At 42.3% G+C, this 27,699-nt stretch overlaps 1 protein-coding gene and 1 long non-coding RNA gene across 3 annotated transcripts; both read right to left on the bottom strand.

Moving 5' to 3' along the window:
* Positions 1-5,335: 5,335 nt before the first annotated feature.
* Positions 5,336-10,643, bottom strand: LOC141425707 (uncharacterized). Its single transcript, XR_012450787.1, has 3 exons — positions 9,982-10,643; positions 7,392-7,527; positions 5,336-5,964 (listed from the first exon to the last, which is right to left on the bottom strand). It is a non-coding gene; the product is annotated as an uncharacterized lncRNA (long non-coding RNA).
* Positions 10,644-13,455: 2,812 nt separating this feature from the next.
* On the bottom strand, positions 13,456-25,594 carry Serpinb9 (serpin family B member 9). 2 transcript variants are annotated; one of them, XM_074082993.1, is made up of 7 exons: positions 25,460-25,594; positions 24,135-24,312; positions 22,520-22,657; positions 22,015-22,132; positions 19,954-20,096; positions 17,083-17,238; positions 13,456-15,622 (listed from the first exon to the last, which is right to left on the bottom strand). In XM_074082993.1, the coding sequence occupies exons 2-7, from the start codon at positions 24,300-24,302 to the stop codon at positions 15,218-15,220; spliced, it is 1,128 nt and encodes a 375-aa protein (XP_073939094.1). In that variant the 5' UTR covers positions 24,303-24,312; positions 25,460-25,594; the 3' UTR covers positions 13,456-15,217. The 2 variants fall into 2 exon arrangements, with proteins under 2 accessions (XP_073939094.1, XP_020033579.1); XM_020177990.2 differs by lacking the exon at positions 25,460-25,594 and adding an exon at positions 25,214-25,329.
* Between the last annotated feature and the right edge of the window lie 2,105 nt (positions 25,595-27,699).

Here is a 27,699-nt window from a genome sequence, read left to right as displayed (position 1 = left end):
TCTCTCTTTTACCTCCTGTCAGTCACACAGTCCCCAGCCTGTTCTCAATCAGCAGATGCTTCCCCACCAAAGGATGCTTTCAACTTTGCAGTAAATCATCCACCTTCCCTGCCTTCTTTGGGACCCTGATTCAGAGAAATTTGAACCTGTGTCTCCTGAATTGCAATTAGAAGAACCCAAATAAAGTCCTTTTTCCTCTTGTAGTTTCTGAGTTTGGATTGATAGACATTCCATGACCAGATTTTAAGGTCCTTAAGGATAAGGCAGTGCAAGGTGGCTCAAGGCTGTAATCCCAGCTACTTGGGAACCCCAGTGGAGATCAGGAGGATCACTGTTTCAGCCAGTAGGTGCAAAAAGTTAGCAATCACTTCGTCTCAACCAATACACCAAGTGTCGTGGCATGTACCTGTCTTCCCAATTATGTGGGAAGCATACATAGGAGTATTGTAGTCTAGGCAGGTCCGGGCATAAGGAGAGACCCTAATTGAAAAATAACTAAAGCAAAAAGGGAAAGGGATGTAGACCAAGTGGCAGAGCCTCTGCCTTGCAAGCGCAAGATCCTGAGTTCAAACTTCAGTACCACAAAAAAGTGGGGGAAGGAGTGAATTTTTGTGACCCTTCCCTATTAACCAACACCTAGCACAGAGCACGCTTAGCATTTGACTCCTAACTAGTTATTTCTGTCCCTTTTCAGGCTTCCTAAAAGGCTACTTTCATTTAGGACTATGGAATAATAAAAAAACATACACATTTGGTCTTTTCCTCAGTTTCTAACACAGAGTTCTTGAACCCATGGAGTTTCCCCAGTGATAAGTAAGTTGTAACTAGCAAGCCCTTTTAACCACAACCTAGTTTATGCTAATGGAGTGACTCTTGGTGGGCCTCTAGACAGTTTCCGGATGTGAGCTGGTCACAGAGGAACTTTGTCATTAGAGGACTGGAAACTTTGGCTTTTTTCCCCACCTCCAGGAAGGGGGAGTACTAGATATTGAGGTCAATCACTAGTGACCAGTGACCACCAATGACCAATGATGCCTATGTATGGAAACTTTCTGGAGCTTCTGTGTTGGTGAACAGATGGAGGGGCTGGAAGGGTGGTGGGCCCAGAGAGGCCGTAGAAATTGCCCAGTGCACCTCCTACCCTCTTCCTGGCCCTGTGCTGCTCTTGCACCGGCTGTTCCAGAGTTGTTATCATTATTATAAACTGGGAATCATAAGTTAAAATGATTTCTTGAGTTCTGTGAGTCATACCAGCAGATCATCAAACCAGAGTGGCAGATCATAGCAGCCACCAAGTCTACAGGCATCTGAAGAGGGGCATTCTTTTGGGACTAAGTCCTATAAGTGGCAGGATCTCGTCTAACCTCAGGTAGTTATTTGAACAGCCAGGTAATGTCCGAGAATTGGTTGGTGTAGGGAAAAAGAGAAAAAAAACCTCTCAAGGGTGTTTGCTCATAAGTTGATGATAGCGTTGCTAAGTTCATTACTATTTTTTCTTATCAACCATGACCTCATTACGTAGGACTTACTCAGAGGAGTTCATATCCCTTTTCTCCAAATACCTGTTGGCCATCCTAACCAAGAACTCAGCTCCTGCTTTGCTAATGTCAGTGAGACATTGCTGGAAACCCCAATGAACGTCCTCAGCTCTATTTAAAGAAATCACCCATCCCCAGAAGAAAACAAGAGCCCCTTAAGGATTTACTTTCAGTTTCCCACGTAACATTAATTTCACTGAGTAAACTCTCCCTTCTTGGCTCCACTGGGACTTCTTGTCTTCCCTGAGAGGGGAAAAATCAGAAAGGGAACAAGCAGCAGCCTTAACTATTGGGAGACTGAAATGTGCTTGTTTATGGGTGATCAACAATCTGATTGCATGGTGCTCTGAGCACAGCTAGCACAAAAGCTGTTGTATTGACAGAGTTCTGTCAACAGTTTGTGGTTAACTAAAAAAGACATGGAACACTTGGTGGTTCCCTTGCTGACTTGTTCCTCAAGACACAATGATATCTACAGGGTACTTTAAGAGGGAATCCCTCCATATCTTTATTCAATAAAATCAAGCTAACTAATAGCTTCAGTATTTTTGATAAATGCAAAAAACCTATTACCTTAAATTTTTGATTTCACACGTTAGTCTGAAAGAAATTCCAAATGGATTAATGCAAAGAGTAAAATTACAAAAGTTTTAAAGAAAAATATACTTGAATATTTATATAATCTTAGCATCAAGTGGACTTTCTGTGCTCAAATCCAAAGGAAGAGAACATAAAAAAGTCAGTAAAGTTTAATATTAAGGTAAAAAAAATTATTCACTTAAAATGTTGATAAGAAGAAATTTAAACAAAAAAACATATTTCTAAGGTATATATATATGACAACAAGAAAATCTATAGAGTGCTTAAAAACTAAAAGAGGGAAAGTGAAAACCTCAAAGCCAAAATTCGGTAAATAATAAAAGAAGGCTAATTTTAAAAGAAGAAGTACGAATGGTTAATAAACACAAAAACTGTGCAAATGATAAAACACAATTTCCTTCTCATCAAATCTCACAGTGATATTGAGGCAGGATAGACCAGGGAAAATGAGACACAGGGGACAGCAGCCAGCAATTCAGAGGAAACTCTACATTAATGAATAACTGGATTAAAAGCACACAGCGCTATTTTCTTTGCTTTGAGTCTTACACAATCCCTCAAAAGCAGTAACATTTACTAGCAGAAAAGGAAAACAAAGCAGGAAAGAGCACCCTTTTCCTCTGACCTTGACCACCAGCCCAAATGATTAGTACGCTCTGGGAACTGAGCAAAAATACCTTACAGAAAGGCACTTAGACTGAAAAAATAAAAAATAAAAACACTCAGAAAAAGGATTCATTTGATCACAAAAGCTCTTACAAAGGAAAGTATCTATCTCAAGGCTGGGCACCCATCTGAGAGGGAACATCTGGCAGGACCCATTCTTTGGGTAAAGGAATACTTAAGCATATATGTCATCATATCACAAAATTTAGTAAACAGACCAGCCTTGAAGCCTCTGATGTGATAAAACAGTGTAACAAGCCGGTGCAAGCAGCTCACACCCTAATCCTAGCTACTGGAGAGGCAGAGATCAGGAGGATCACAGCCAGCCCAGGCGAATAGTCTGTGAGACCCTATCTGGAAAATATCCAACACCAAAAGGGCTGGGCGGAGTGACTCAAGTGATATAGCTCCTGCCTAGCAAGGAGTCCTGAGTTCAAATCCCAGTACCACAAAAAAAAAAGTGTAACTGTGAGAATGACTAAATAGTCCAGGTGTCCAGAACAAAGGAGATCCCTTATCCCAGGGAGAATTACGATCAACCGTCCCATCCTACTTTTTCACCATAAATGCCCCTGATGCTGGAGCACTCACTGCACCTGTTATCAGATGTGACTGCACCCATGTCTGGGCTGTGCACTATCCTTTCTTCGCTTTGCTTTACTAATAAACTTTCTTGGTCTCTACCTCAGTGTGTCCTAAAATCTGGTTTTTTTGTCACAAACTCGATACCTGAGGGCCAGGCAGAGGCTTCCTCCCTTTTGGAGACCTCCTCTCTGGAGTCTCACAGGTTCCAGTAGCAATATTTGCAATGGTAAAATATCACAAGTAGTTTGAATGTCTATTTTCAGATGATTGATTAATGAATTATAATATAGCTACCTAACAGAACATCATATGGTCGTTGTAAATGATGCCACAGAAATGTATTCACAGACAGTGATCAAAGTCTCTGATATTTTGCCAAGTGACATATGACTCTTTCTTTCCCTCCCTCCCTTCTTGCTCCTTCCTTTTTTCCTTCCTTCCTTCCTCCCTCCCTCCCTTTCTTTCTCTTTCTTCCTTTCTTCTTCTCCTCCTCCTCCTCCTCCTTTCTCTCTCTCTCTCTCTCTCTCTCTCTCTCTCTCTCTCTCTCTCTCTCTCTCTTTCTCTCTCTTTCTTCCTTTCTTTCTTTCTCGCCAGTACTGGGAATAGGACTCAGAGTTTCATGCATGTTAGGGGAGCACCCTACCACTGACCCACACCCACACCCAGCTCTTTTAAGTGAAACATGAATACATAGCGCATCTCTAGCTGGTTCATCAGTTGAGACATAAAAATACTGAACTGTTTTATTATATGCATCTTTACTTCTCTCAGTCTTATTTTAGCTGAAATCAATGGAAATGAATACCAACCTTGTTGTGCAATGTTGTACAAGATCGACCACTTCAACAAGTCAATGTCAGGGCCAGGTGTGGTGGCTCATGCCTATAATCCCAACTATTCCGGAGGCACAGAAGGGAAAGATTGAGGTTCAAGGCCAGCTCAGGCAAAAAGTTAGTGAAATCCCATCTCAACAAATAAGCTGGATATGGTGGTTTACAACTGTAATCCTAGCTATACAGGAGGCATAGATAGGATTGTGGTCCCAGGCTGGATCCAGGCAAAAACTTGAGACCCTATCTAAAAAATAAAGCACAAAAGGACTAGCAGCACAGCTCAAGTGGTAGAGCACCTACCTAGCCAGGGTAAAGCATGCTGATTTCAAACCCCAGTACTGCCAAAAAAAATTGTTGCCAGCTACACATCTTACAAGGTATTAATAACCAGATTTTACAGGGAGCTCAAAAAACTAAACTCTCAAAAAAATCAATGACCCAATGAAGAAATGTGCAAATGAACTGAACAGAGGTTTTCAAAGGAAGAAGTCCAAATAGCCAAAAACACATAAAGAAATGCTCAACATGCCTGTCATAAAGGAAATGCAAATCAAAACCACATTAAGATTCCACCTCACTCCTGGTTATCATCAAAAACACAAACAACAACAAATGCTGGTGAGGACATGGGGAAAAAAAGAACCCTCATAAGGGTTCTTAAGGGAATGTAAATTAGTACAATCACTGTGGAAAACAGTATGGAGGCTCCACAAAAAATGAAAACTAGGACTGCCATAGGATCCAGCAATATCACTCCTAGGGATATACCCGAAGGAATGTAAGTCAGGTTACAACAAAGGCACCTACACACCCATGTTTATTGCAGCACTATTCACAATTGCCAAGCTATGGAAACAGCCAAGATGCCTCACTATGGATGAATGGATTAAGAAAATGTGGTATTTATACACAATGGAATTTTATTCAGCCATAAAGAAGAATGACATTTTGTCATTTGTGGGTAAATGGATGGAACTGGAGCACATACTCTTTTTTTTTTTATTCATATGTGCATACAAGGCTTGGGTCATTTCTCCCCCCTGCCCCCACCCCCTCCCTTAACACCCACTCCGCCCCCTCCCTCTTCCCCCCACCCCCTCAATACCCAGCAGAAACTATTTTGCCCTTATCTCTAATTTTGTTGAAGAGAGAGTATAAGCAATAATAGGAAGGAACAAGGGTTTTTGCTAGTTGAGATAAGGATAGCTATACAGGGAGTTGACTCACATTAATTTCCTGTGCATGTGTGGTATCTTCTAGGTTAATTCTTTTTGATCTCACCTTTTCTCTAGTTCCTGGTCCCCTTTCCCTATTGGCCTCAGTTGCTTTTAAGGTATCTGCTTTAGTTTCTCTGCGTTAAGGGCAACAAATGCTAGCTAATTTTTTAGGTGTCTTACCTATCCTCACCCCTCCCTTGTGTGCTCTCACTTTTATCATGTGCTCAAAGTCCAATCCCCTTGTTGTGTTTGCCCTTGATCTAATGTCCACATATGAAGGAGAACATGATTTTTGGTCTTTTGGGCCAGGCTAACCTCACTCAGAATGATGTTCTCCAATTCCATCCATTTACCAGCGAATGATAACATTTCGTTCTTCTTCATGGCTGCATAAAATTCCATTGTATATAGATACCATATTTTCTTAATCCATTCGTCAGTGGTGGGGCATCTTGGCTGTTTCCATAACTTGGCTATTGTGAATAGTGCCGCAATTGGAGCACATACTCTTAAGTGAAGTTAGCCCTGTTAAGAAAGACAAAGGCGGCATGTTTTCTCTCATATGTGGAATATAGACCCAATGCAAATACAGCAATATTATATATACATAGAATTATATGCAGAACATGTACTCAAAGGTGGGACTGGAAGAGGAAATCAAGAGAGGAGGAAAAGAAGGAAAGAAAGACAGTGAATAAGTATGCAGTACAGCACATCTGTACTGGAACAAGGACACAAGGAAATGCACTGAAAACTGTCAAACAGTACAGGATAGGGAGAAAGGGTGAGGAAGTGCAGTGGAGGGTTTAGATTAACCTAAGCACAATGTATGTACAGGTATAATACTAACGCAACAATCTCTGAACAACAAACAGACTCCTAAACAATAAAGGACAAGAATGAAAAACAGGTCACTCTAAGGGAGGGTAAAAGAAGGAAGCTAAGATGGTGAATACGGTTGATGTACTTACAAGACCGAATATAGAGTTTTTAAACCTGTTGAAATCACCATAAGAAGGGGACTAATGTAGAAAGGAGAAAAATGGAGGTGATGAACCAATTCAGGATATAATACATATATACATAGAAATGTCATAATGAAACTCCCTGTAGAGATATCTTAAACAAACAAAAATGTCTTTTACAAAAATGGAGGACAGGGAGGTAAAAGAGGTCCTGTCTGGTGGTTGGTACCAGTGGGAGGGAGCGGATAAAGGAAAGGGTGCAGGAGGTGAATGTAGTGGAAATGTTATGTACTCGTGCGTGAAAATGGATAAAAGAGATCTGTTGAAACTACTCTAAGAAGTGGGGTAGGAGGGACAAAGGAGAATGATGGAGGGGGTGAATTCAACTATGATACATTATAAGAACATTCGTAAATGTCACAATGTACCCCCAGTACAATAATAATATGATAATAAAAATAATAAAAGAAAAGAATTTGCATTTCTAACAACTTCTCAAGGTACTTCTAATGCTATTCAGAGACCACATTTTGAGAACCAATGGACTGGATCATGTTATTTAACTTTGGAGGTTTTAAAAATTATCAATGCAGCTGGCAGACTGGCTCAAGTGGTAGAGCACTGGCCTAGCAAGCATGAGGCCCTGAGTTCAAGCCCCAGTTTGAACCACATGTATGTAGGATATATATGTGAAATACATACACTAGTGCTCATGACACCAAGCCAAACTAATTAAAGTAGAATTCCCAGTGGAAACTAGGCAAGGTTTTTTGTTTGTTTACTAGTTGGCTGGTTTTTGAAGTTATTCCATCCATCCTCATTCCTGTACCCAGGAAGTCAAGGATCCAAAGTAATTTTATTTGCAGACATTAATGTGTACATGGTTATTTTCTTTTCCTTGATTTAATTATATTGATTACTAAGACCACACACACAATAAATAAAGACTCAAACACTGCAAAAGAATACACTGAAAAAATAAAATACCCAGAGTTAGGTAAGATCAATGGCTCCCCAGGAGATTTTATCATGCAGCCTAATTTGGGAACCCAAGGGCTAGATGGTCTTTACTATCTGTTCCAAGTCTGGCTTCCTTTAATCCCCCGGTACACAAATGGAGGACCTGCAAAGGAGAAAGAGGGAGAGCTGTTATCCACATGGGGAGGAAAGCAAGACGGCAGGCAACGGAAGCTTGCCCAGGAAAACCCCCAACTCCAAACAATGGTTCACTGGAGCACCAGGAAGAAATGCCATCCAGAGAGGACTCTCAAAACTGCCTCAGTTTTGAAGTAGGAAGAGGGTCCTCCCATTCCAGAGGCTTCCACCTGCAGTATACCATCCTGCCCATCGTCAGAATTACTTCTCGGGCAAGACAGCACTTTCTCCAGCTGCAACATGGGCTCCCAATTTATAACCCACAGGGACATCTCACTGGATTATAAATACCTTGTGAATCATCCGGCCAAACTGATTCATTTTCTCCTCTCTCTCTCTCTCTCTCCCTCTCTCTCTCATTCTTTCGCTTTTATAAGACTGAGAAGTTTAGAGGCTTTCACTCATCAACTCATCAACTTGCTCTAAGTATAACGTCTTCTCACAAAATAACACAATTTCTGAGTTTATGTAAAAAAAGAGCCACAGAGGAAATTATCACCAATTTGCAAGATACTACCACATTTCCCATTCTAACAGCATTCACAAAAGTCCTCATGAACAGCTCCATAAAACGGTGTATGATAAAATAATGTATGATTTCTATCAGTCAGGACAGGCCGGGTTCCATGCAGTAACAAATAACCCCCCAAATCTCAGAGGCTTAAATAACAAAGGGTCATTGACACTCAGGCTATATGTCCATCATGGCTAGGCAGAAGATGCCATGCTACAGGGACAAAAAGAATTCTAGAGGAGCTCAAATTGTCAGTTAAATGTCCCTCTGTGTCACTTCTGCACACAACTCATTGGCCAGAATGGTCACAGACTTCACAAGGGACTCAAGAATAACAATCCACTATACTCATTTGTTTCCCATTGCTCTAACAAAACACCTGTGGCTGGATAATGCATACAGGAAAAAAAAAGACTTATTTAATTTAACAGGTTGTTTTTTAATTTTTGAGAAAGGGTCTCACTGTGTAGCTCAGGCTGGCCTCAAACTCAAGATCCTCCTGCCTCTGCCTCCAGAGAGCTGGGATTATAGGTAGGTACCACCTGGCCCAGCTTAGTTCACAATTTCAAAGATGAAAGACCATCTGGCATGGCATTGGTTCCTGTGAGCATCCTCAGATGGTATCAAGGAGGGATTTGCATGCAAGTGGGAAAGACACATGGCCAGACAGACAAGAAACCAGAGGGGAGAGAGATCATGCTTCTCTTTTACAACAACTCTCTTTCAAGAACCAACCTGTGACCTAATGACCCAATGACCTAACAGTAGGCCCCACCTCTTAAAGGTTCCATCATCTCTCACATAGTCACACTGGGGACCATGAGAGTACCAACCATGTGCTGGAAGGGAGGAAAACCAAAATCTTTCAGCAAACGGCTCTAATGACTTTGTATAATTTGTCCTCTTTTTTTCAGTGGAGGCCCCCTGGAACAGTAGCATTTCATTCTGTCTCCAGGGAAAGCATGGTCAGGGCAGAGGAGACACTGAGAGGAGGAAAACCCACCCAGTGTAAAGGGCAGATGGCAAAGAGGCCACTTAATTCAGAGAAAGCATCTGTGATGGAGGGTGTGGAGTCACAGCATAGAGAGAAATGTTGTGTAATGATGCGCTTGACAGTTTTTTGCCCTCGATGGGGACAGGTAGCATATCAAATACAGTCAGCAGATATGGAAGGGGTTTGAGGAAATAGTGCCTCTTGGCTATCGTACAGCCCAAAGAACTGGGGAGCAGGGAACTATGGTTTGAATGTGTCCCCTAAAAGATCATGTGTTGGAAACTTAATCTGCAAAGTCACATGTGGTTTGCATTTGGAGGTGGGGCCTCATCTAATTCATATTAGACGAGGTCACGAGGACAGCCCCCCCAGGGGATTTGTGACTTTATAAGAAGAGGAAGGGAAAGCTGTAATCCTAGCTATGCAGGAGGCAGAGATCAAGAGGATCTTGGTTCAAAGCCAGTAGGGGCAAATACCTCAGGAGACCCTATCTCGAAAAACCAACACAAAAAAGGGCTGGTGGAGTGGCAAGTGGTAGAACACCTGCCTACAAGCATGAGGCCCTGAGTTCAAACCCCAGTATTGCCAGAAAAGAAAAGAAGAGGAAGGGAAACCTGAGCTTGTCTTGCTCTGTCTCACCAGGTGATGCCTCCACTATGTTTGAAGCAAGAACACATCACCAGATACTGGTGGCACCTTGCTCTGAAACTTTCCAGCTTTAAGAGCAATGAGCCCAATAAACTTCTATTGCTTGTCATTTACCCAGTCTGTGGCATTCTGTGATAACAACAGAAAATGGACTAGGACAGGTAGAACAGGACAGTTGAGACATGGCTTTCGGAGTCAGACAGAGAACTCTGCAGGGCAGAGTGATGACCAGGACTGGACATGGGGAAGCAGGAAGCTATACTCACTTGGCAGCTTCTCCAGGCCATCTGATGTCAGGGAGGAAAGGCAACGCCAGTTAGAGATAAACCATTGCTGCTTTTAGCCCCACTCACCTGCAGCCTCACTTCTCCCCAGCCCTGCCCGGCCTCCAGACCATCTCTTGTGCTGCCTCTGGCTGTTCAAAGACGTCCCAATAGCATGGGCCCAGAGCCACACGCCTTCCCTCTGCATTAATTACTTATTAACTGCCTGTCTCTTCCTATTTTGCTTCTTTTCTTTCTCTCCACTTTTTGTGGCCTTAACTATGCATTAGGACTAAATCAGTGCTTTTTTTAGGGACATCAACATCATGGTTCCCAGTGTTTTCCCTCCCTGATCCTTTCCAGCTTCTATTCTATGGTTCTCTCTGACCCAAGCGTAATAAATAGGAATCAAGGGGCCACGCCCTTAATAAAATGGACCTTGAAGGTCCCTGCCCGGGCAACTGCACTTAAACCACCAGCCCTGTTTTCTAATCCTAGGCACACACTGTATCCCTGGTCTTTCCTTGCCGTCCCCCAAAGCTAAAATGAATTCTTCCCCCAGATAACCAGGGATCCCTAGGGAGGCCCGAGGAAAAAGGCCAGTGAAACCGAAAGCAATCATCCTGCCCGGCCCCCTTCACTCGCCCCCACTTCCTGGCCTTGGAACCGACAGGAGGCTGATGCTAGGAGGTTCACCTGTCTCCATTGCCTCCGCAGGCTGGGTGGGGGGTGGGGAGCAGAGGGGCGGGCACTCCCCTTGCCCGTTAGGTCCCCTCCCCACAGCTTCCCTGCCCCGCGGAGGATGTAGGCTGCTCCGGATTAAGCTTGGCCATGGGTGCCCAGGGCGGCGCAGCACCCAGGGCAGGTCCCCATCGCAAAGCCGCTCTGCCTCCTCCTCCGCTCCGGGAGGTCTGGAAATAAACCACTGCGCCAAGCCGGGCTGATCTCCAGGCTCCCCTACACCCGTACAGCGTGGAGGGCGTGGGCTTAGGGTCCCCGACGCAGGATCTGGACACCGGGGTCGTCCTCTCCCATATCTCAGGCTGTAGGGACTCTTTCATGTTTACAGAAAACAGGGTGGGGGGCCCTCACCCAACAGCTCAGCAGCTGGGTGGTGTGGGGGGCCTGGCGCCGTGGGCCTTGCGGGGTGAGCGCTGGGTGGCGGAGGCTGGCGGGTGGGGAGGACCCCGCACAACCTGGTGCGGAAGTCGTCCGGTCTCTCCCACGCACATGGACGCTAGCACTACAGCGGCCGTCTCAGGGAAAATGTTCTTTGCTACCAAGCTCTCAAAAGCTTTTTGACATCTGTTATTCTTTTGGGAAGTTCAGAGATCAGAGACATTTCCTTTTTTTCCCAAGTAGAGGGAGATCCGCTGCACTTGCCAGAACTGCCTCTTGCACTTGGTCACCACAAGCTGGCCAGCCAAGGCTGATAAAGAGCCATAGACTTTGAGTTGGTGGACGCCAGGGCCCTAGAAATCTGCCTGAAGACACCCCTGGCCAAGGTGTTGGGCTCACTTTGCCCTGACCTGACCGCTGGGTTGCAGTGTTGTGTAGTTACAACCACCTTACGCTCTTCCTCCATAGCCTTTAATACCTGACTTTCCCTTGGGCAAAAGTCAGAGACTTGCGGGTTGGTATCCTTGCCTGACAAGTAATGGCTTCCACTTGGTGCTTCTTTGCTTTTCCCTCTGTGAATGAGCAAAATTGAAACAGAGTCCCACTCTAGCATCCTGTTACTAGGCAAAAAAACAACAACAAAAAAAAACCCCTGTGGTTTCTCTTTCCTTTTAATAGGAACAGTTAGAAAGTTGGAATGTTAACTTGGACCTTAGGCAGTTCCAAACCTACAGTGGCTATCACTAGTCAGAACCAGCTGCAGGAGTTTGTGACCCATGTAGACCCAAAAGACTCAGAAAGCTTCGCAGATGGATTTGATGCTCAGCTGCCAACATCCTGAACAAGGGGCTTCTCATTTGCACTTTGCACTGGGCCTCAGAGATGACTGTAATGACTTGAATATGCAAACCCCCCCCCCCACACACACACACTGTATTGGGGATTCAGTTGCCAGCTGATGGGCTTCCGGGAAGTGATTGGATCCTGAGGGCTCTGACCTCATCAATGGGTTAATTCCTTGATGGAGTCATAATATGACAGCATTATTGGGATGTGGTGAAAAGGAGGTGAAGGAAAAAAGTAGGCTGAAGGAAATGGGCTACCAGGGGCATTTCCTGGGAAGATGTATCGTGTCCCTTTCCCCTTCTCCCTTTGCTTCTCGGCTGCTATCAGGTCAGCAGCCTCTACATCACCATGATGCTCTGCCTCGCCTCAGGTCCAAAGCAATGGAGCCAGCTGTCCTTAGACTAAAACCTCTGAAAACATGAACCAAAATAAATCTTTCCTCCTTTATGTCAAGGAAAAGCTAACATAATGGTGTAGCTGGGCCTAGTGCTAGATAATGGGGCAAAACCATAGAAACTCCTGTCCTCAAGGAGTTTAGGAGCTTGTGCAGGCAGATGGGAGAGATTCCTCATTTCCATCAAGTGCACTAAATGCTTCTGCTTCAGAAGACTTAAACTCACAGGCAGAGGTTTTTTGTTTGCTTTGTCAGTACTGGAGGCTGAACACACTAGGCAGGCTCTCTATGACTTGAGCCACTCTGCCAGGTCCAGGCAGAGTTTTTAATGCTGGCAAGGATTAGTGAGGGTTAGCCAGTGATGGGATGGGGGTTGATTCCTGCTCTCATGAAGCCAGTCCTACAGCTGATTAAAGAAGGAGGCTCAGGGAGGTAGGCAATTATCTTACGTTTGGATAAATTGAGTGTATTAGTCTGTTTTCTGTATTTTGTAAGGAAAGGAAGTTTATTTAGCTCATAGTTTTGAAAGTCAAGAGCATGGTGCCAGCAACTGCTGGCTCCACTGAGGGTCTTCTGGCTACATCACAACAGTAGATGACTTAATCGTGGGAGCATGTGAAAGGGTGAGATCACATGGCAAGACAAGAAATGAGAGAGAAACAGAGGGGTGGTGAGATTAATTTACCCAAAGAGAATCTTTGAGTGACTCGCTCAACTCCTTCCCAAAGTCTTAATGCATCCTCCCACAAACAGCCCATTTTCTCACATGTTCACCAGTACTGGATACTGTCAACTTCGAAAGTAACACAAAAAACAGCACAAGAATTCCCATTGCAATTGCACTCTGTCTCAGAATGTCTGGGTAATGCAAAAGGGACAAAACCAAAACAACAAACAAACAAAAGCCCAGAAACAAGGAGTATAACAATTAGAAGGAGGCACTCTCTCTTATTTGTACAATTATATACCTAGCAAAGACAATCTGCCCATTGTGTGATCATATAGTAGAAATTCCAAGAAAATTTACTGAAAACTTTTAAAGTACTGAAAGAGCACACCAAATTAGTCACGCACAAGATAAACGTATAAACTTCAATTATTTATATACCATCCATAACCAGGTGGGGGAAATGCTTTTATTTATAACTGTTACAATGACAATAAAACATGAGAAGAGTCATAACAAGAAAACCAGAAACTTGATGGGAAATGTACAAAAATTTTTAAAGGATTTTAAATAAATATTTTTAAAATGTTTGAATAAATGGAGACTCATATTATTTTCCTTAATGAGAAGATGAAGTATTATAAATAAATTGCTCCCAGCCATTTGGGAAACAAGGCAGAAGATCAAACTCTGAGGCTAGCTTGGGCAAAAGCAGCAGATACTATTTCAAAAACAAACTGAAAAAAAAAAAAGGCACTAGAAAGACTGGGGGCATGGCTTAAGTGGCAGAGCACTTGCCTAACAAGTACAAGTTTCTAAATTCAATCTCCAGTACTGCAAGGAAAAAAAAGTCATATGTATGATTCAATTCACATGAAATATCCACAGCAGGTAAATCCATAGTCACAGCAAGCAGACTGGTCATTGCCAGAGGCTAGAGGTTAGAAGGACTGGGAATCACTGCTTAATGGGTACAGAGTTTCTTTTGGAAAACTTTTGAAAGTTATCAATGAAAATTTTTTGAAACTAGGTAAAAGTAATAATTGCACAGCATTTTGCACAGAGTCCTTGGTAGCACTAAACTGTTTAATTAAAACGGTTGATTTGGGGGCTGGGAGTATAGCTCTGTGGTACAGCCTTTGCCTAGTATGTAAGAGGCCGTGGGTTCAATCTCTACTACCCCAAAAATGGTTGGTTTTATGTTATAAAAATGTCATCATAACAAAAAAAATCTAAAAATACACAATAAAGTCAGTGATACCCAACCATTACAAAAGTTACAGGGCTTATCTACCATTGCATTATTTTATTACTAATCTGTAAGTGGCACACAGACGTGTGAAATATACCTCAACCCTTGATGCCCACAGGCCTAGTTAGAAGACTACCTAAGAATGCAGGAGATTAGCAGCAAAAGCCATGCCATGAGTAGCTGCAATGAGAGTTCAGAGATGTACATCTCATTAGAAGAGAAAAACTGTCTTTGTGATGACATTGTAATGAATGTAAAGGGCTGAATGGAGGTAACTGTTGGAGGTGGAGAAATACAGTAATATGAAGAAAGGTGTGACCCTTGCAAGGAGACCATATGGTAAGTTCAAAGATATTAAATAGTCCAAATTAGTCATCAGAAAAGCTAGGTAAGTTAGCACAGATATTAAAAACGAAGTATCAAAGGACCATTGACTCTGTCCCTTCATTTCCCCAAGTGCCTTATGCACTGGTTTAGCACATACCTGGTGAATGGTGAATATCAAAGAAAGATAACGTTAAAATGTGTATTAAAAGTCAAATTACATGAAACTGTAATAAGAGTAATAACACTAAGCAGTGTCTGTTACTGTTTAAATAGTAAGGTTAAGGCAAGTATGTGACAAGATTTGAGGTTCCATGAACGCTAGAATGGACTTCAGGTAGAATGAGTGGGAAACATATGTGGGGCCATCTATAGGAAAACTTTTTGGGCTACCCTATAGGGTTTTTTAACTGCCTCCTAAATACAGCATGGAACAATACCTGTGTTTGCCCCATGATCTTTGTAAAGTGGCACAAAAAGAGTGGGCAGGGGAGAACTGAGTGTGGTGCATCATGAGATTATTTTGCCAAAGAGTTCAGAGGGATGAGGAATCTGCCATCATCTAGTACTTGGCTTTCACCTACAGGCCATGCATTTCCAAAAGAGGGAAATGCTGCCGTGCACAGTAAGTGCGCCCCTATGGAGAGGAGAACCTGCCACAGAACAGAATGCTGTTGGATGTGTTGTGCCTGATGAAAAAAAGGAAGGGGTGGTCAGCACAGAACCGCGATTCATACACCAAGCAGCAATCTACAGCCTCCATGACTGAAGCTGCCGCAGCCTCTGTGCCTCCTTCATTCACCTCCACCACACTCTTGTGCACAAACTTGGACAGACACAGGTGTCTCTCAGCTGACAGTGCTGACAGGTCAGCCTTGCCCTGTTGAAAGGCATCCACCATCCCCAAACGCTTGAGCAAAGACTCTATATCATAATCCTCTTGCAGTTTAAATCTTGGAAGGAAAACTTCAACTTCAGTGTTCTTCATACAGTCTGGCTTGGTCCAGGCTGTTAACTTCTCAAAAGTGAGATTGTTTTCCACCTGAAAAACCAGAATTAAACTTTCAGATTCAGATTTGAGTGTATATCTACAAGTGCAGGCACTCCCACGTACAGCACCCCTCCTCCTCTTGCAGACGGAGCTGCTTATTCACCCAGGACTGGCAGCCTCTTTATCAGCCAGGCAGCTTGTGAAGGCCCAACTTGTCCTGCTCTCCCAGATATAATGTGCATGGAAAAGCAAAACAGCTGAAAGGCAGGTAGCCTGGTGTCCTCTCCTTAACCACTTTTGAGATATCTTTTATTCTGACAAGTGATTATACTTTCAGACTATGCTTTTTTTTTTTAAGTAGATAACGTTTGAAAAACAACAAACTATTACTGGTAAGGAAAAAAATGAAAAAGAAAGGGTTCCCCTTGTGAGTCACAGCAGGAGGGATTCTGGGTTGGGTTTGTGTGTTATGGTTTGAATATGAAATGTCCCTCACAGTCTTCATGTGTTGAACACTAGGTCCCCAGTTGGTGGCACTATTGTGGGAGGTGGAGCCCTGCTTAATGAAGTAGATCTCTGAGGGCATGGCTTTGAAGGTTATACTGGGTCCCTGGTCCCCTCCTCTCTCTCTGCTTCCTGTCCACCTTTAGGTGAGCAAACCCTGCCACATGCTCCCACTGCCACCATGCTGTGCCCAAGCAACCATGCAGACTGAACCTTATGAAACAATGAGGCAGAACAAACCCTTCCTCCCTTAAGTTGTTTAAAACAGGTATGCCATCATACAACAACAACAATAAACTAACACACTAGGGGAGAGATGCTACAGTTAGGGAGCTGGAAAGAAGGAGACCATGGGGGCTTCTCTGATCACAAAGACTGCTTAGGTCAGGGATGCTCCATTGCCTACATTCAGATAATGGCTGCCTCTCACCACAGGGACCATGCTGCAAGGAGGCAAGGACAGGGAAGCTCTGTATTAGGGTATGCCTGCCTCTGGCCTCTGAGCACTGGACATCACATCTTCCTGCTGCCACCACTCTCCCCAACCCCTTTGATAGATCAAAGTAAGAGATTTTCTCATTCTGGATTTGAGGTTCTCAGATTTCAAAATATTAATGCTAATAACAGTGATTATGATAATAATGGATCACATTGACAATGCCATCTGAATTGCCCCCGTTTCATCCTCATAATAGTTCTATCAGGCAGACAGCATCATAACCACATTCTAGCAATGAGAAAGCTGAAGCCAAGATACCGGAAGCCGAGATGGGATACATCATTTGGCAAAGTCACGTAGATAGTAATGGGAGAAGTCAGTCCTGAACAAAACTTTGATCCCACTGGGCTCTGCAGCTGGGTCTAGGTCTGTGAGCATCACCCACTCAAAAGGCAAATACAAAAATGGTAGTGGTGTTTGAGTTCTATTCTAGGGATAAAGGCAGGTGTCACTGGATTCTTCCCATGGAAATTCAGAGAGGAGAGGGCTGCAGCCCCTCCCACCTCACCGTGCTGAGATCCACGCCATCATCCGGGAGCAGGATCACCATGCTCAGCTCCTTGCCCTCGTAGGGCAGCTCCAGCACCTGTGCTTGCACCTCACTCACATAGGTGATGTTGAATTTGCCTTCCTGATACATCATCTGAACTGGCCTTTCCTCCTTCTGACAGGAATGAACAGATGAGCACAGATTATTGGAAGAGGCAATAAAGTATCCAAATGAGCCACAGTTAATTCCAGGAATTTTCCTGTGATAGAAACAATATCCAGTGCTCTTGTTAATACTTGAAACATGTCAGCCAGATCTTTTCTATCATCATAAAAGTCATCCAGTGTAAGCATATACAGGGCTAGCCTGAGAAGGATAAGATTTTATTCAGCAGGATAGAATGTGATACTTTGAATTTCCCTAGTGCTATAGTTTGGATCTGGAATGTCCCACAAAGGCCCATGTATTAAAAGCTTGGTCCACAGGGTAGCACTACTGGGAAGTAGTGAAACCTTTAGGAAGTGGGGCTTAGTGGGAGGAAGCTAGATCATTGCGGAACTGCCCTCGAAGGGAATATCTGCAAGTAGAAGATAGAAACTCATTCATGTCTTTCACCCTGTACCAAATATCAGTTCAAAGTGGATTAAAGACCTTAACATAAGGCCTGAAACTTTGCAACTAGTACAGAAAAGAGTAGGAAATACCAGGCGCCAGTGGCTCATGCCATAATCCTAGCTTCTCAGGAGGCAGAGATCAGAAGGATCGCAATTTGAAGCCAGCCCTATCTTGAAAAACCCTTCACAAAAATAGGGATGGTGGAATGGCTCAAGGTGAAGGCTCTGAGTTCAAGCCCCAGTACCGCAAAAAAAAAAGAGTAGAAAATACATTGGAACATTTAGGCATAAACAATAACTTCCTAAATAGAACTCAAATGACTCAGCAATTAAAAGAAAGGATGGACAAACAGGACTACATGAAACAAAAACAATTCTGCACAGCAAAGGAAATGGTAACCAGACTGAAAAGGTAGGGATTTTCCATGGAATGGGAGAAAATATTTGCCAGCTATATATCTGACAAGGGATTAATAACCAGAATTTACAGGGAGCTCAAAAAACGAAACTGCCAAAGAATCAATAACCCGATGAAGAAATGGGCAAATGAACTGAGCAGAGCTTTTTCAAAGGAAGAAGTCCAAATTGCCAAAAAAAATTAAGAAATGCTCAACATCCCTGGCCATAAAGGAAATGCAAATCAAAAGATTCCACCTCACTCCTGTTAGAATGGTTATCATCAAGAACACAAACAACAAATGTTGGCGAGGATGTGGGGAGAAAGGAAACCTCATATACTGTTGGTGGGAATGTAAATTAGTACAATCATTGTGGAAAACAGTATGGAGGCTCCTCAAAAAACTAAAAATAGAACTGCCATGTGATCCAGCAATTCCACTTCTAGGCATATACCAGAAGGAATGTAAGTCAGGTTACAACAAAGACACCTGCATACCCATGTTTATTGCAGCATTATTCATAATAGCCAAGCTGTGGAAACAGCCCAGATGCCCTACAACTAGTGAATATATAAAGAAAATGTGATTTTACACACATACATACATATACACAATGGAATTTTATTCATCCATGAAGAAGAATGAAATTTTGTTGTTCACAGGCATATGGATAGAACTGGAGATCATTATCTTAAGTGAAGACAGCCAGGTTCAGAAAGACAATGTTTGCATGTTTTCTCTCATATATGGAAGAGAGATCCAATACAAATATAAGCATTATCATATATATACATATATATACAGAACATATTTCCAAAGTGGAACTGTTAGAGGAAAGAGGAAAAGAAGAAAAGAATAACAGTGTATAATAATGGAATACATCACCTCTGTGTGTAGGAACAAGACACAATGAATCACACTGAAAACTGCTGCACAATCAGGGTAGAGGTAAAAGGACAAGAAAGAGTATGGAAGGGGTTAGGCTGATTTAAGTACAATATATTTACAGGTAAAATATCAAGGCAAAATTCCCACTGAACAACAAACAGTGACTTAAAACACTGAAGGACAATAATGTAAAAAAGGTCATGTGAAGGGAAGAGCTCTAGTGGGAGAGGGAGGGTAAATGAACAGGGTAAAGGAGGGTGAATATGGTTGATGTACTTTCTATACAAGTATGAATATGGAACATTGAAACCTGTTGAAGTCACCTTAAAAAGGAAATGTGGGAGGAGGGAGAATAATGGAAGGAATAAACCAAACTGGATATAATACATGAATATATGGAAATGTCACAACAAAAATCAACATATATCTACCATGTATTAGCAAAATGTTTTAAAATAATGATAAGTTCATTGAACAAGTTCAATTCAAATGAACTTATTTTGATTTAAAAAATACTTGGCTAAAGAAATTTACCTCCTTGTCCCCTGCCCCATATCTCATATGGTGATACAAATATCACTCTGCCTTAGCACCTGTTATTTGTTTTCTATCTAAGCATCTTGGGCTTAAAGGAAAATCTTCAGTTTCCAGAAGAAGCTTGCAACAATTGATAAGGAGAAATTTGCAGTGACAGTAAAGCAAAAAAAAAAAAAATTATAGGCATCACATATTCTCTATTCTTATCATTTATTCTACTGGGTTAAAAAGTTCATTCAGAAATAAGTTCCAAGTGATTTTTTTTAACCAGTCATTTATGTTTTTTACTTTTTTTTAAGGTGCGAAGGATTGAACCCAGGTCCCATAGTATGCATGAGTTCTACCATTGAGTTACATTCCAGCCCTATGCTTTTACAAAGTTAAACTTTTCCATTCAATTTCCTCATCAAAGTAACATGATTTAAAAAAAAAAAAAAAAGGCTTCCTCCTACCTGGTTTATTTTAAAAGGCATTTCCGTTGTGCATGTTTCGTTAAAATAGTCATCCCACTTTCCTTTGAAGTAGATGGCATTCACAACAACCAGCTTGGTCTGCTCTCTAATTGAGTTCCTTGGCAACAGCTCTTGAATTTTACCTGTCAAGAAAAACCGAAAATACACTTAGCTGTTTTTTTATAAATATATGATAAATAAACTATGAGATTATGTCTTGGAAGATCTGAACATTCATTTCAAATTTGCTGAGTGTGGATGGTTGTGTACAAAAAATCAAAACCATGGTATTCATGATTACAGACACTTGAGGAACATCCACCAAGTTGAGGACAGTAAAAGACTTCTAAGTCATTCAAAGAAAGCAGGATGGGAGCCAGGCACCAATGGCTCACACCTGTAATCCTAGCTACTCAGGAGGCAGAGATCAGGAGGGTCATGGTTTGAAGCCAGCCCGGACAAACAGTTTGTGAGATCCTATCTTGAAAAACCGTTCACAAAAAAAAAAAAGGGCTGGTGGAGTGGCTCAAGATGTAGGCCCCGAGTTCAAACCCCAGTACTGCAAAAAAAAAAGAAGAAGAAAGAAAGCAGTTTGGAAGAAAGAAACAACAGGGGAAGCAAGACAAGCTGGAAATGTGAGATGGGCTGGGTGGGTGGGGACTAGGGGGAGCTGCAGAGGTTAAATGCATTATCTGGTCTAGCACTCCATGGTCATGCCCAGTCCTAACATCCTACAACTAGAAGCCAACATGTCAGAAGCAGCCAGAATGAATGGCCCAAAGGGGGAAAAGCAGAGGATGGGCACATGAACAGTTTCTGGAAGAGATATTACTATTGGATCCTCTAAACAGAGTACCAGGCATTCCTAAAAAAAGGTACGGTGGGCAAGTAAAGATACTCCCTTCTTCCCCTGGATACCATGGGTACCTTTTTTTTTTTTTTTTTGAGTTATTGGGGTTTGAACTCAGGGTCTACACTTTGAGCCACTCCAGCAGCCCCTTTTTTTTTGTGAAGGGTTTTTTGAGATAGGGTCTCACGAACTCCTTACCCAGGCTGGCTTCGAACCTCAATTCTCTTGATCTCTGCCTCCTGAGTAGCTAGGATTACAGGTGAGAGCCACCAGCTCCTGGCAAGTGGTACCTTTTTAATAAACTAAAAGCATCATTGCTAATTTACGGCCTCAAGAAAGCATAGGTGGTAAAGAGCCCAAGAAAAACTGGGGTAAATAACTGCTGTGTCTTTTAAGGAAAGACTACCTCTCATTCCTTACTGTCCCATTTGTTAGCCAAGATAGAAAAGTCCTAGTGGTGCAGAATATTTCAAACATCAGACCACTATTGATCTCAAGGGCCAAACGTGGAACATGTCACTGTCTGAGACAGAAATGAATACAGTTCAATGCCAAATAGAGGGCAATTTCAGCCAGTGGAACTGTCATCCCTAAGAGAGGGTCTGCAGTTGACCAATCAAGTCTAGGCTTGCCAAGTCTAATTAAGGGAGATGAAATGTAAGACATAAGAGAAACCATAAAAGTCTCCTAACACATGTAGGGGGTGGGGATGGAGGAACAGTGGCCCAAGTGAATGACTCAGGAAAGATCTGCCCATCAATCTCCTTCTCACAGAAATGGCAGAGTCACCTGACATGGAACATTACAGGCCAATGAAAGTATGTGCTAATGGAAACAGTTAAACTAGGTATCTGGCTGATGAGTTCCTTTTGACATTTGTATCAGCTATTTGAGTCCTAGGGGAACAGACAAAATTAACTTTCTGTCATTGAAAACCTGAGCATCTGATTAGAACTTCAATGAATCTTCTAAGGTTAAAATATACCAAGAGGCCCAGTCAGTCAACATCATTCTGACCATGTGAAAGACCAATGAAATCAGTTAAGGGGGAGAAGAAGGGGAAGGAGGAAGAAGGAAAAAAAGAAAAAGGGTGGAAGAGGAAGGAGGAGACAGGAGAGGAGGAGAGAAGGATGAGTGGGGAGGAGGCAAAGGTGGAAGGAGAGGAGGAGAAAGAAGTGGGGTGGGGCGTTGAAATAACTTGAAATTCTAACCTTCAGTCTGTTTGGAGACCCAAGTGTTTATATGCTTCCTGGACATCTCTACGTCTTTGGCAAAGGGCAGTTGCTCCAGTTCAGATAGGTAAAACTTAAGACAGGCCTCCTTAAATGTCTGGAGAGAAACGTGTTCAGTAAGGCTATCTTATTAAATAAAATATCAGCAAGACTTCAACATTCTGAATACTATATCCTTTTTTAAAAAAATAATAAAATTAGCACACATCTCTTAAGGGATCACATCTTAGTGTAATAGATAATATATCAAAGTTTATATGTAGGTATTACTGAGTGTGGAATAACCAGAGATGAGTACATGATTCTAGAAGTAGTCAAATTTGAAATAATGCAAGGTATCGTTACAGAATTGTGGTATTTCCAAATAAAAAAAAAGGCGGGGGGTTGCCCATAAGTTTCTCAAGTTCTCAGTAGTCTTTCTCCTGGGAACTATATCACCAGGTGTTTTGAGTACAACTTTTATTGTCCTACTGACTCAACTTACTGGGAGGAATTCACAAGTCTTCTCTCCAAAGAGCCTGTTGGCTGTTCTAAGCAAGTACTTTGTGCCAGGCTTGTTCACTTCAGCGAGAAGTGACTGGAAGCCCACATGAACATCTTTCTCTGTGTTTAAAGAAAGTACCTGTGAAGGAAAAGATAAAACATTATCAATAGTGCTCTTCAGTCTCTAGAAGAATTTACAATTTTTTATCCTCAAATATACCAAAAATACAAATAAAAATGGACAGGAATATAGTCATAATGGGACTCTTCAAAGGGAAATAAGTGAGCAATACTAATAAGACCAAAACAGAGCTCTTAAAACTATATCCTAGAGACACAATATTACATATATGCTACTTTAATATTTCAAAAATACATATTAGGCCATAAGGGAAGTCTCAGCCAACTTTGAAATTCAGAAAAATCTGTCAAAAAATAGAAAACCAACAGCTGAAGTCTATTTTACCTAAGCTATGATAACACTATTATCAATAGTTATTCATGGTGGGCACCAGATTTACATAGATTATCTCGCTGAATCCTCACATCAATTGAGACAGTACTGATAAGAATTAAGATATAGTTAATCACCAAAGTATAAAATTTAAAGCCAAAATGGGGAAATATGACTGGAAGGAAATGTTTTAATTCTTATATGGTTATTTCTGTTTAATAAGACTACAGGGGATTTTTTTTCCCTTTCTTCTACTTTCATTTTTAAAGATTTTTGTCATGGGCTTTTACCATTTATAGCATGAAGGAAAAATGAATAATTGTTTTAAATATTTTTTCAGCCAAATAGTCTCCTTTTGTGTTATAAGTAGCAATGTATATTTACCATATTGTATGCCTGGTTATTACCCAGTTGAGCCCTAGAGATATGAGGACCTTACAATCTCACACCTGGTAAATTGTCTAAAACCTAGAAAAGACCATAACACTTGACTGATACTGAAATAAAGACCAACAGTGACTAACACTCCCACCCTGAAGGTGTGAGCAGGGGCAGGAACCTCACAGTGACAAGTTTTTAGGCTTTCCTCAGGCACCTGCCCACCCTGCAAGCCTGTGGGAATAGGGACTGATTCTTTATCACCTCCAGATATCTACCAAGTGCTTGTTAAACCTAGCCAGACAGTGCTCTCATGGTCTGTATGTGTGACTAAGTGCACGCCTTTTAACTCTCCTTTATGTTTCTGTTTATCCCCTCAGTGAGTTAGCAAAGTAAACTGGTACAGAAAAGACTAAAGGCAGGAATTAACCTTCTCACCGTCAAATAATTACAATTATCCAAAAAATAGATACATTCTAGCAATTTATATTTCAAATAATTCCAGCATCACTTTCTAAGCAAAGTGCTACACAAAATTTTGAGAGTCTTCTCCAGGTTATTAATTGGGGAAACTTTTCCCCTTAAAAAAAAAAAAAAACCAAACAAAAAGACCTGTCTGGAGAAGACTCCCTGCCTTCTTTCCTCTTGGCACCCACCACCATGAAATGGGGTGCACGCACATCCTACCCTCCTTTTTCAGCAGTTCTGGAGGTGAGAATGAAGCAGGTGATAGGAAACAACAGCCAGTGGCAGGCCAGTCCCTCCTGGGTGACAGGCAACTTACCTGGGCCATCTGGACTGCGGTATTTCCCTTTGCCCCCAATAGAATCATGCACAGGGCAGAGGAGATGCTCATAGGAGAATAAAACACATTGCGTCCAGACTTGTCCTGACACAGTATCTTTAAAAGGCGGATGGCAAAGGTGCCATTTGCTTCAGAAAGAGTATCCATGATACAGGGTCTGGAGATAGAGAAGAAAGAAAAACAGCATTCTACACCCCTGAATGTTCATTGACTTAGCACCGGCAATGCGAAAGTTGTGCTTTTGTTTTTTCATCTCAAAGCTCATAAATATTTTAAGTTTAACCAAAAAAAAAATCTATTCACTGTTGTTGGCTTTTCAAAAATGAGTCGAAATCATCTCTGAGCCTTTGCATTTTTCCACTTAGAAGGCTCCCTACTCCATCCGCACCACCAAGTTCAAACCACTCTCATCCCACTGGGACACCTCTACTGAGAGGTGTCACAGCTCCAAGGCTTCTGATGTTCTACCCTAGAAACACCCCTCCCCCACACACACCCCAATTCTTCTCATCATTCCTTATTGTATTTCCTTATCTCATTAATTGTTGGCCCCACCAGATTGGAAGCTCTCTGAAGGCAGAGACAGCGGCCGACACCCTGATTTTAAGCATGCTCACGAAAAAGGAGGGTTCTGACAATATGAGGTGAGTTCCTGAAAATATTTGGGTGGATAAAGAGTGTTAGGATCTGGATTGGATACTGAGATTTCAAAAGGGCAGACAAACTATGACATCATCGTGCAGATCCCTAAGGAGAGAAGGGAGGGGATAAGTGGGCCCAGAGTTGGGACTCGCAAGGACGCAGAGGGCACCGAGAAGAAGCCGTGTCTTTGCTGGTTCAGGATCGCGCAGCACCGCTGAGGGACCACCCACAGACACAGCCTTGCTGCGTACTGCGCAGCTGGGATCTCCAGAGAAGCGGCCTCGTAAACACCATGGTGACACCGCCCTCTCGGGTTCTCTGGGTCCTCGGTCCCACCCCTAGAGGCAGTCTGAAGCTTCTGGAGATCGCCCGTGCCGGCCCCCGCCCCACTCGGCCCTGCGCCGAGGGACCCTCACCTGCCACCCTTCAGCGCCCTCTCTCAGTTGTGCTCTGAGCGCGCGGTCCGCACCTGTAAACGCAATCTGCTGACCTCGGGGCCAGGAGGACGCTTTTCTCGGTGCCGGGGTGGGCGGGGCGGGCAGCCTAGCGGGAGGGGCTTAGGGTCTCGGGGAAGTGGGGCATAGGGGAAGGGGGGCTTCCTACATTCACGAAGTGGTGCAAGTGTAGGAAGGGGCCGTGTGTCTGCGTTCCGCGCCTCTTACCTTTATACGCGCGAGGCATCCAGCTGGACCCACGCGCAGAACCCAGGCGTCCAGCTCCCAGGAGCCGAGCCCTTTTCCAATAGCCGGTGCTTGGTCTGCGGCGCTGGTGTGCCAGCGATCCCACTCTTCCCCGACAAAGCGACAGAAACAGACACTGAATCAGACTGGCTCCGACGCTTAGGCAGAGGGACTAACTCACGGGGTCAGTCCTGTATTTGCATGGATGAGAGTGGAGGCCTCCTTAAAATTTGCACCTTAAGTGCCTTTACCCTTTTTTTCTCCCAAATGGCACCGTTAAGAGCTGGTGTGGAGTGGTTCAAGTGGTAGAGTGCCTGACTACCAAATACCACCTTTATTAAGATATAACTTATTAAAATATAATGAAGATATAATTATTATATTAATTAAGATACAGTTATTATTAAGATATAATTCACATGTTACAGCATTGATAAGAGAAGAATTCTAGGATATCCTAAATTAAGTTAGTAGACAGAAGAATGGAGGGAAGCGAAAAATAAGTTTATTTTCACTGACAACTTTAAGCTAAACCAAAAAGAAAAAGAAAAAGAAATCTGTTCATATCCCCACATGTTGACGATTAGCGTCAAGACAACAGCCATTCTTCCTGTAGAACCAGTCCACGAAGAAGCAGCAAGAATTTTTCTGAATGGACTACCCTATCCCAGGGTTGTACTTGCTGCCTGTGGTCCTGCCCTTCTTACCTACAGCCACCATAGGTTCATTGTAAGTAATTTATGTCTTTTTCTTCCCACATTTTCAATATAAAATGCCCTGGCTCCTTACAGCCAGTAGACATTTTCCCACTGCTACCTGACCATGCTGCTGGTGCCCTTAGGGAACTTATCCCAGAACTCGTTCTTTTATTTTTGGCTAGCAACTGTAACATCTTAATAAACCCATTTATTTTAGAGATCTCTGGATCTCAAAAATTTTGATTTAACAACATTGATCCCTTTAAAGCATTCAATACATTGGTTTTTAATATAGTCACAAAGCTGTTACACCATCTAACTCCAGAACATTTTTATCACTTAAAAAAGAAATAGGATGCCCATTAGATTTTTTTTTTCCATTCCCTCCTCTCCCTTCCCCCCAGCTCTTGGCAGCTACTAATCCATTTTCTATCTGTCTGTATTTGCCAACTGTGAGTGTCTTCTTTTACTCAGTGTTTTAAAGTTTCATTCTTGATTGTTCAAGATAACATTTATTAGACTTTTTATAGCTGAAAAAATTCATAAGAATATTGTGTGAGTGGATATTCACTTTGTTTATTCATCAATGGGTACACATTTGTGTTGTTTTAGTCTATTATGAATAATGTGAACATTTATGCACAATATGTTTTCTTGGACTTATCTTGGGGATGGACCTAAGAATGGAATTTCTGGGTCATATGGTAACTAAATTTGACTTTTTGAAGAACAACCATATTATTTTGCATAGTTATCACAAAATTTTACATTCCCACCAGCAATGTATGAGTTTCAATTTCTCCATTGTGCTCTATCTTTTCTTATTTTAGCCATTCTAGTGGGTGAGATATGGTAGCACACTATGGGTTTTGAGTTGTATTTCCTGATGAGTAATGGCTAAGAAATGGCTATTACAATGCTTGTACCTGGTTGTTGGTTTTTTTTAATTGTTGAGTTGTGTAACATCAAATTTTTAACTGTGAATTCTGATTTACTTCCCCATCTCTTTGGTGAACTTGAAACCCTCCCAGGATTAAAGACACTCAAGCACTATGTTAATATGTCAGGTGACTTTGCCATCTCTGTGACAAGGAAATTGATGGACAGATCTCTGAGTCGTGCACTTGGGCTACTCTTTCTAGACTCTGGGATCTACATCCCCACCACCTTTACCTGTTAAGGTGACTTCTCCTGCTTTCATGTCTCCCACTTAAACTTTTATCCCCAGTTAGACTTGATAAGCCTAGACTTGATTGGTCAACTACAGACCTTCTCTCAAAGATGAGCAGTTCCACAGACTGGAATCATTCTCCATTTGGGGCTTAACTTTGTATTTTAGAGAGTGACATGTTCTGATATTGGACCCCCAAATTAATGTTGGTCTGATTTTTGAACCATTTAGATGCCTTTGCTCCAGTTATACTGAGTACCATGTCTTAGTCCATTTTTTGTTAATAACACAAAATCACAGAATGGGTTAGTTTTAAAGAAAAGTTCATTTTGACTCATGGTTCTGGTCCAAGG

Source organism: Castor canadensis, chromosome 8, assembly GCF_047511655.1.
Source record: "Castor canadensis chromosome 8, mCasCan1.hap1v2, whole genome shotgun sequence".
In the NCBI taxonomy this organism is placed as follows: domain Eukaryota; kingdom Metazoa; phylum Chordata; class Mammalia; order Rodentia; family Castoridae; genus Castor; species Castor canadensis.
Note: the sequence above shows the minus strand (reverse complement) of the source record. Positions and strands in the feature narration are given on the sequence as shown.

Excerpts from the sequence above, each read along its gene's own strand:
- Serpinb9 (XM_074082993.1), bottom strand. The coding sequence starts at position 24,302 with ATGGATACTCTTTCTGAAGCAAATGGCACCTTTGCCATCCGCCTTTTA. Across the intron at positions 22,658-24,134 it reads CCGCAGTCCAGATGGCCCAG|GTACTTTCTTTAAACACAGA; the intron begins GTAAGTTGCCTG and ends TTTCCTTCACAG. Across the intron at positions 15,623-17,082 it reads ATGGCGTGGATCTCAGCACG|GTGGAAAACAATCTCACTTT; the intron begins GTGAGGTGGGAG and ends CTGGTTTTTCAG.